The sequence below is a fragment of the Lycium ferocissimum genome, chromosome 11 (assembly GCF_029784015.1).
Source record: "Lycium ferocissimum isolate CSIRO_LF1 chromosome 11, AGI_CSIRO_Lferr_CH_V1, whole genome shotgun sequence".
Lineage (NCBI taxonomy): Eukaryota > Viridiplantae > Streptophyta > Magnoliopsida > Solanales > Solanaceae > Lycium > Lycium ferocissimum.
The window spans coordinates 52,942,554-52,951,845 of NC_081352.1; the positions used below are offsets into that span (position 1 = coordinate 52,942,554).

Consider the following 9,292-nt stretch of genomic DNA (forward strand, 5'->3'; position numbering starts at 1 on the left):
GAAAATTACGGTCGTGTAAATTCGGTGTTTAGTAGGCTTTTATGTTAGCCATGTTGGTTACGTTTCTATACTTCAGACTTATTCCGCACTTATGATTATTCAATTAGACATTTCAGTAACTCAACATGTTATATGTTATATTCCACATTTAGTATATGTCCATGTTAATTCAGCCAACCATGTGGTTTGCTCGGTCACAGGCAGTTAGACATCGAATGCCGTGTTACGCCCAAGTCATGGTTCAAGGCGTGACACTTTCTCACGGCTCTCTCCCCAACTTGACATTTTGTTTTCTTTATCCGATCAATTAGTAATTTAGGCGGGTCAATTAAGGACTGTAGGCCATTGAATCCAATTATTTTTTCCTTTAACTGTGGATCAAAGTTCATTTTGTCCTTAATCTGTAAGAAAGAAATCAATACTTAAGTAGATTAAAGCCTTGTCATATTAGATACTGCGTTATAGCAATACAATTCTCAAGGCACTATGGACTCAAAACTTTCAACTGTTCTCTCAAATAAATCAAAATTCATTTATGTTAGAATCTTACTTATCTTGGCTACACACAGATCATGGCCATATAAAGCCATAACGTTAATCCAAATTACATAGGATGTCAATATGTCATTATTGTGTTTGTATCTTATTACTTCTTCTTCTTCTTCCGGTAGAGAAATGTTTTTCACATTGTTATGGAGGAAAAAATAATGATTATGGTGATTTTTGGCGGTGGATATGATAGTTTTTCTAGTGGGGTCCGGTAGCGGAATAGTTTATGTTATTTGTACGTCCAATTTATCACTGAACATACAGTGACACACCAACGATATACAAAATACATTGTGTACGACATACAAAAACATAAAACAACATAATTGTATATTTTTACCGGATATGTACAAACAACATAATGTATATTTTATGTATGTTTTTACCAAATTTATATATATTTTGTTAAAAAACTATTACAAAATTTTAAAAATTTAACTTTTTGTTAAAGCAAATAATTAAGACCCTAGTTTTGCTATCTCTAGGTAAAAGTCCCCCCCATAGGGACAAATAGAATAAGAGGCATGTGAAGAAATGAAAAGGGCAATTCAGGAACATAATAGGAATGTAGGACCAAAAGTGTTCAAAGTCCAACCAAAGTAAAGTGGGGACTTCAGGCTCCAGCTGTTCCCTTTGGAATTATCTTCCTTCACTGACTAGTCATTCATTCATCAAAACGCCTCCTAAATGCTCTCCAAAACCGAAATTTTAAAATGAATTTAGGGTGTGTTTGGTATGGAAGAAATTCTTTTTGGAAAATATTTTTCAATTTTTTCATATTTAATTGGTCAATATTTCTCTACGAAAACAAGTTCCTTAAAAATATAGAATATAACTTCCTCAATGGACTTGTGCAAATCGGAGAAATAAATTCCGTAAGTGACCTTTCAAATTAATTGTCTCTTCATCACCCACGCTCCCAACCCCCACTCGTTAATCATCCCACCCCCCGCACCCTCACTTTTCACCTCAAAGTATTTTGCTAGATTACATATAAATATTCTTGAAATAATATTTTCCTAGTTACTTATCCAACACTAGTAATAAATAAGTAAGAAACCACTTATTTTACCAGAAAACAATTTGTGTCGATATCAAACACACCCTTAGTCGTTGCAGTAGTTTAGAAAACACAACCGCAAGTAAAAAAATAAAATAAAAACACCCTTCACTTTCATTTGTTGGCCTCTACATACAATTTTTTCAGCGTTACTCTCTACACATCACTGCATTTTCTAGAAGGTTTTGCTGTATACCCTTTATATTTCTTGGTATATCCCACCAACCCAGATCAGATTCTTGAAAAATTAATTAAGTTTAGATTTGGTGGCATGACGGTTTAGTAGAGTGTTCAAGGAAAAAGAAGTGATTTTTATGATCTTTACCGCATAAAAATCTGATCTTTAAGTGAGTTTTGAGTAAATGATTGGTAGATGAAATGCAAATCTGTTGTTAAAGACAGATTTCATGGGTTCTTGTTTTAGTATTGAAGAAGATGAATCAGAATTCCGACCACATAACAAGCCAGGTTTTTTGTTTCTCTCTTTTTTTTTTTGTGTGGTTGTTTTGGTAGTTTTCTTGTTTGTCCTGACACTCTGTAACAGAATGCAAGTTATAATTGTTTAGTGACCAAGCAGATATGTTTGATGGATCCATTGATTAACATCTATTCATGTGTGAATGGAAAACTGTGCATTGATCTGTTTTTGTTGTGATGGAACTTGTAAAGTATATTGAAGTTACTATAATTGGTATTACCAATGCTGCTAATCTGGAGATGGTTAAGGCCTCTGATTGACAAATATGAAAGTTGTTAGTCTGATTGGAATTTGGATGTGAGTAACCATTTGAGAATTATCCATTAAGTAGAGCTGTTTGGACTCTAAGTTTACTTGACATGTCCACTGTACTTGAATCACAATTGACCTAATTCATTGATTTAGGGGAATTGCTTTGACCTTTTACTTACCCGAAGACCTTGAGATATTAAACTTTGTGCTGATTTAAAGTGTAAAGTTGAGCGTTTACCAAGCTGCCGGTCCATCTTAGATAATACTCCCTCCTTTCCTGATAAGTGGCGCTTTAGCGGGAAAAAAAATTGTCCCAAAATAATTGTTGCTTTAGGAATTCAAGACAAAAAATAGTAATTGTTTCCAACTATGCCCTTATATTAAAGAACTACTACTTTTTAATAGTGTTCAGTCCTCAAGAAACATCTGATAAATAGAGGTAACTTACTATTATTTTTCTTAATGGACGTGAAATGAGATAAAGCGACACTTATTTTAGGACGGAGGGAGCTTCAAATCACTGTAAATATGTCATACATATGCTACTATTTGATGTAAAAAAGAGGATTTTACAGCTTTTGGAACATGGGGTCTCCTAAATACAAAGTATACGAGTAAAAATTAGGGCTTTTTTCTTTTTTGGCCACTCAGACATTATTAATTACGTACGCTAGTCAAAACATATTATATATATTTGTTTATACGATATGTATATTGCATGTATATTTTTTACTTAACATATATTACATATACATTTTGCCGGCTATTATTTTTTAGAGCGGGTCCACAAAAGGTAATTATATCTATGATGATTGAGGGCTGTTTTTCTTCCTTTTCTTTTACTTCCAGTTGGGCATGGAGTTGGCGGATATCCTACCAGGTCAAATCCTGTAATTCCCCAGAACACAGATCTATATGCTCATGAAACTGATAAGGCAAGCAGCATCGTGGTAATTCCCAAAAATGTGAAGGACCTTCGGCAGAATCCTGGCGACCTTGATATCTTCACATATGAAGAGATGAAGTTGTCTACGAAGCACTTTCGACCAGATAAGGTACTTGGAGAGGGTGGATTTGGCATTGTCTACAAAGGAGTCATTGATGAAAATGTCAGGCCAGGATACAAGACCACCTATGTTGCCATTAAGGAGCTTGATCCAGAAGGTCTTCAGGGCGACAGGGAGTGGCTGGTACGATCTCAGCTTATTGACTGAAACACATTAATACTTATTTGCTCTGTGGAATTGAGATTACTGAATTGGAAAATATTGCTGTTGTTTTCCATTATTTACATTCTGTTTATATCTCTTGGTCTAGTTTGATGCATAATTATAACAGTCACTGACCTCTCTTTTTCTGCACTAATCTTACTCCTCTAACAGACCCTGCCTAAAAAGCAAATAAGGGAACATGTCATAAGGTGAAAAGAGAAGTAATTACATAGTTCTACAGCACAGATGATTGCCTGTTATAACTCCAGGAACTAGATGGAATCACCAAGTTTAGGATAGGTTCCTCACATTTTTATTTTGAAGCATACTAATGACTTGATCGTGGGCATGTGGCCTGCTATTGTGCTGTGAGTTGTAATTTCATGCTGCTGTTCAGCTTTTTAGGTACAATTCTGTTGTCTAATCCAAAGCAATTATGTAATCAGATCGCCTTAACGACATGATCTTTCCATGTAATCTTACTAAGAATGAATATCCATAACTTGTATGAAATTGTGTAAACTGTATGTTGTAAGAATTTTTTAAAGCGTTGAAATAAAAGAAATTTATCATATTTTTGGACTAAGCAACTTTACTGTGTTCAGAATTGCCCTCCTATCTTTCTCTTTTCCCTAATATCCCATATGAAGAGGTCAGTTCTCCAGTTTTCTGATTTTAAATTGTAAGCAGTTGTATCATTCTGCTTCATTTGTTTTGTTTTCTCTCATGGGTTTTGGGTGCTCCATGTCTTTCTATAAATTCTTTTATCCAAATTTTCTGTTTTCACTTGTCACTTATTCCTGTGCTGATCGCCTTTGTCTATTTGTCTAGGTACTCAAATAAGTAGTGGTTTTTCAAAATGCTTCAGTGGATTTGACTTGTGGTCAATTTTTTCTTTTTTTCCTTTGTGATTTAATGACCAAATATATTGTTGCCAATGGACTCTTAGATGTCAATTAGTACATCTTACATCTCAACTGCACATAAATTTATAGTGACTTACATTTGAGAATATGCAAGACATGTAAAGGTCTTTGATAAGTGTACATTCTAGTCTGTTGTTCGATAAAAAATTTGTCTAAGTAGCTACAATAATTTTCATGAATGTGCAGCAAGTTCGACGACTCTGTTGTTCAATGGCATATCAGTTGCTTATTTAACTCATTTACGTGCAGGCAGAGGTGAACTACTTGGGGCAGCTTAAACATCCAAATCTGGTGAAGCTGATTGGATACTGCTGTGAGGATTACCATAGACTGTTGGTTTATGAATATATGGAATCTGGCAGCCTGGAAAAGCACCTTTTTCCAAGTGAGTCCTCGATATCCGTTTCAGTCCATGTTGAGGAAGGGTAATATGACTAATATTCTAGCACACAAACAAGCAACCTGTGCTTGTGAATTTTGGTTTTACTTCCTACACTTCCAGAGGGACTTGTAATTTTAAATTAGTTTTCTGTTGATTACTTAAGTTGACATTGGCATCAATATTGGGTTAGGTACAAAGAACAACTGTTTTGTGGATGTAAAGCTGAACATTTATTCACTATGCTACATAATCATGATGAAGAAGATCAGATGCACCCATCTGTGCAGTGTTACTGAAATTATAGAAAATCAAAACATAAATACGTGAATTATTTTCCTTGTTTCCCAATATATTTAACTGATCAGTGTTTCAAGTTGTTTTTTCTCTATGGAAATTTTATATTCCTCTCTTCGACTATGGCTTGTGCTGTAGGAGTGTGTGCGACTCTAACTTGGTCAAGAAGAATGAGAATTGCTTTGGATGCTGCTAAAGGGCTTGCTTTTCTGCATGGAGCTGAAAGGCCTATAATATACAGGGACTTCAAGACGTCAAACATTTTGTTGGATGCGGTGAGTTGTCTTTTTCATGATGTACTTTTCTTTCAAGACCTCTTCTGGTTGGTTTTGTGTTTATGGTCAGTTTCAGTTTCATTCGTAAATAGAGACCTAGAAAACTGGTATTTGTTACTTGCTGAGAAGAAATAGGGATGAAATTAAAAGTGCTATGCAATCTTTGCCTTTGTTTAAATTTGATGCAGGAATTTACTGCAAAGCTTTCTGACTTTGGACTTGCAAAAGATGGACCCATGGGAGATCAAACACATGTTTCAACTCGTGTAATGGGCACTTATGGCTATGCTGCTCCAGAGTATGTCATGACCGGTAAGTATTGTGGTTGTTTGTTGCACAAATCAGGCAACCACAGAATAAAAAAGCTTATTTGGTTCAGTAGTAAAGCACACTCTGAGCCTAGCAAAGAACGATAGAGTTGGACCCATTATATGTTCAATTCCTCTTCAACCTTTAAAAATGAGTGGTTTGATGTTTTGGCTATCTTTGTAAATACTTATAGCACATCCATATCTAATTCATTTGCCTTCCGTACTGTTTATAGAAACTGCGTTTCCCAAGTATTGAAAATTTTCAACATAAATCATATCATTTTCATTCTTCCCTATCTTCTTTATGCAGCCAAAGACCAATATGTTATACTCCTTACGGGTTATGCCATCTGTAGTCGTCTACATTTTTGTGTATGGCTTGTGACTATTATGTTTATTGTTATTTACTTTTGAATAGGCATCACTGTTATCACCTGTGCTGTGAACTAACATGTGTAATTGCAATATTCAGGACATTTAACAGCCAGAAGTGATGTTTATGGTTTTGGCGTTGTTTTGCTTGAAATGCTCATCGGAAGGAGAGCAATGGACAAAAGTAAACCTAGCCGGGAACATAACCTTGTAGAGTTTGCTCGACCTCTCTTGAATCATAGCAAGAAGCTTTTCCGGATAATGGACCCAAGACTGGAAGGTCAATACTCCTCGAAAATTGCTTTAAAAGTTGCCAATCTAGCCTATCAATGCCTAAGCCAAAACCCAAAGGGAAGGCCTGTCATGAGTCAAGTTGTTGAAATACTTGAAGCACTTCAACCACAAGATAAAGGCGAAGAAGCGATTCTTATGACTGGAAGTGGGAGTGTCACATTGTATGAAGCTAAAGCAAATCCACTCAAATGTGAAAGCGAAAGGGAAGCTGTTGCTGCACAAAAGAGTACACAAACAAATGGAAGAAGCAAGAGTGAGGTACCAAAGGAATGTGACCTTTATAGTCCTTCTCCTGATCTGGTACTCGACGTGGGATCAGTTTCTTCAAGAAGTTGAAAAGCTACCAAGCAAAGCTAAGATGAAGCTAGTGTTGTTGTACCAAATGCATCTTTGTTAATCCGCATTACGTGTCTTTTCTCTTCGCATTCCTTCATTGGAGGAACTATCAATATTTGGAAGACATCATGTGTCGTTCCGTGTCTATTTTGTTTTGTTGTATTGAGGAACTGCCTTAGCAATGAGACATTTGGTAATATTAGGGGAAATAATAAGGTCCCTCCGAAGGAGGGATCTAGCGTCAAGCATTATTTAGACCAAATATATTGGTATGACCCTAAGTTTTTGGAAGTCATTGTTTCTTGAATGGCCAAATGGAAACCAACAAAGTCGTTTAAGGGATTTTTTCCAACATGGTGATGATATGCATGACTAGACATGACATGGTCGTAATGATGAAATGAGACTCACAGGGTAGTAAAGTTTTTTTTTTTTTTTTTTTTTTTTTTCCTCTTCTAATTATACATGGGGGAAGGGGAATGTGATAGGGGATTAAAGTTGGGGAATCAAATCTCTCGAAAGTTCAGATAATCAACCAGTTGAGCTATCAATATTTTCCACCCGTAAAATGGTTGGTTTTTGTTTCTCCATATAAGTAGAAAAGAATTAGTAAAAGTATCAACAACAACGTAATAGTGTAATCACATGATAGTGTGTATGCAAAGTAAAAGTATAAATAGTTTAATAGTGCCAGATCTCTTGGCTAAACGTGTTAAAATATATGCGCGCCGGTTTTGTTCGTTTACTATTAAATCAAACTTAAATATTACCGTCTCTAAAAGTTAAATATCGGATCAGATCAAAAAATAAATTTAACATTAAATCAAACTGAAGAATAAATTAGTACATCAAGTCAGTTTAATTCAATATTTGATTTTGTTGCAATTTTTCGTTTGAAGAAGCTTGGATCCTCAATGTACCAGGTTGAGCAATCAAATCAAGTGGCTCACTGGGTTGTTCTCTTAATCAGTTCCAGTCTAGCAATAAGCCTCTTCTTGTCCCTTGTTGATTTCACTAAACCAGAAGACAGTTTTCTTACAAATGCTGCTAAAATGAGATTGGAGAAGTAAAAACAAGATGTTCAATTTCAACTGTACAATGTAATGGTTGACATCGATGGCTGTTATGTCTTGACTTGTCAATGCTTAAACAGCATTATCAAGGAAACTGAGAAATGAACAAAACCAAAACACGGATTCATGAAAGTTGAAACTGTCTTGACACTAGAAACTAGAACCTTCCATTCTGCATATTCAGGTAAAGTTTTGAGAAGTCTAGTTGAAAAAAGAAAAGAGTAGCTCTTTCTAAACATCAAAATTCATTTCCCCTCAGTTAAAGTAATTCTAAACATCAAGATTCAAAGCCATTCGTCAGTTATTCTGTTTGAAATTATCATCACTCCTAAATTCAAAATTAAATTCACACAAAATTGCAAAAGAAAAAAAAATCAACTTACCTCGATTAATCATGCCAAGAAAAGTTTGGTGTAGTTAATCTGCATGCAACTTAGTAAACCACACCACAAACACAAACACTTGGACAATAAAAATATTAAATTATATAATATATGATGAATTACCATGAATATTTAAATAGTGGAGCTTAATTCTGGACTATCTATGAAATTGTAAATGGTTACTGTTACTCCTTTCTAGAAAAAGGAAATAGTATAATCCAAAAGGGATGATATGACAATTACAATGAAGTGCATCTCTCATGTAAACACTATTCACTATTCACTGGAAATATGCTCATTAAAATATTCAATGCATCAAAATCATAACTTCTCAAGTTTCGTTAATTATTTAGTTAGTGGTCATAGACAGCTTCCTATTTAAGAACTAATATACATAACATTATTAATTTGACATGCAATTTTTTATCTCTCCTGTGATGGCTTTAACATAACTGTCGATAAGCAAATCCATCGTGAAAATTGTATGGATAAAAAATTGCACAACTTGATTTTGTCATATATCTTTCTGGTAAGTAAGAGGCACGTGTTGATCAAGTGTTATGAAATAATAGAAAAAAAAAAGTAAAATTAATGAAATTTAGAGAGAGATACTGCTAAAACTTTTCTTAATGATCTTAATTAATGGTAAGAGATTCTTAAAATAGGAAAAGAAATACTTGGTCACCAAGTAATTAGTTAGATTCTAAATAGAATATTATCATAGTAATTAAATATAGATTCTTTCCTAGTTACATTCGTCTCCAATCAAAACTTGCTCTCTAATTATAAATTACTAATACATACTCCCTCCTGTTCAAGAAGGAATTAACTTTATTTTTTTGAAATTTATCCTACTTATTCAAGACAATAAATAAGTAAGAGTCTTGAATAAGGATAGTTTAGTCAGAATATCTAGTTTTATTTTCTACATGGACATTCACTTTTAATATTTACAACAAATACCGACTATATTAAAATAGGGAAAGATGGAAAGAGCCGTGCTATTTCCTCAAAACACACGGAACAAACAACATAAAAAACGCAAGGTATAGATACAATATATAACCCAAGCAGCATGCATTATAAATCATACTTG

General features: G+C 34.3%; 1 protein-coding gene across 1 annotated transcript; it reads left to right on the forward strand.

Annotated features, from left to right (window-relative positions):
- Positions 1–1,924: 1,924 nt before the first annotated feature.
- LOC132037071 (probable serine/threonine-protein kinase PBL17) lies at positions 1,925–7,002 on the forward strand. Its single transcript, XM_059427509.1, has 6 exons — positions 1,925–2,077; positions 3,189–3,529; positions 4,726–4,861; positions 5,291–5,427; positions 5,616–5,739; positions 6,211–7,002. Exons 1-6 carry the CDS (start codon positions 2,017–2,019, stop codon positions 6,738–6,740), a joined length of 1,329 nt encoding a protein of 442 aa, XP_059283492.1. The 5' UTR covers positions 1,925–2,016; the 3' UTR covers positions 6,741–7,002.
- Positions 7,003–9,292: the final 2,290 nt, after the last annotated feature.

Coding starts and splice junctions, on each gene's coding strand:
- LOC132037071 (XM_059427509.1), top strand. CDS start 2,017: ATGGGTTCTTGTTTTAGTATTGAAGAAGATGAATCAGAATTCCGACCA. Junction 5,428..5,615: donor CAAACATTTTGTTGGATGCG/GTGAGTTGTCTT, acceptor AATTTGATGCAG/GAATTTACTGCAAAGCTTTC. Junction 5,740..6,210: donor TCCAGAGTATGTCATGACCG/GTAAGTATTGTG, acceptor TGCAATATTCAG/GACATTTAACAGCCAGAAGT.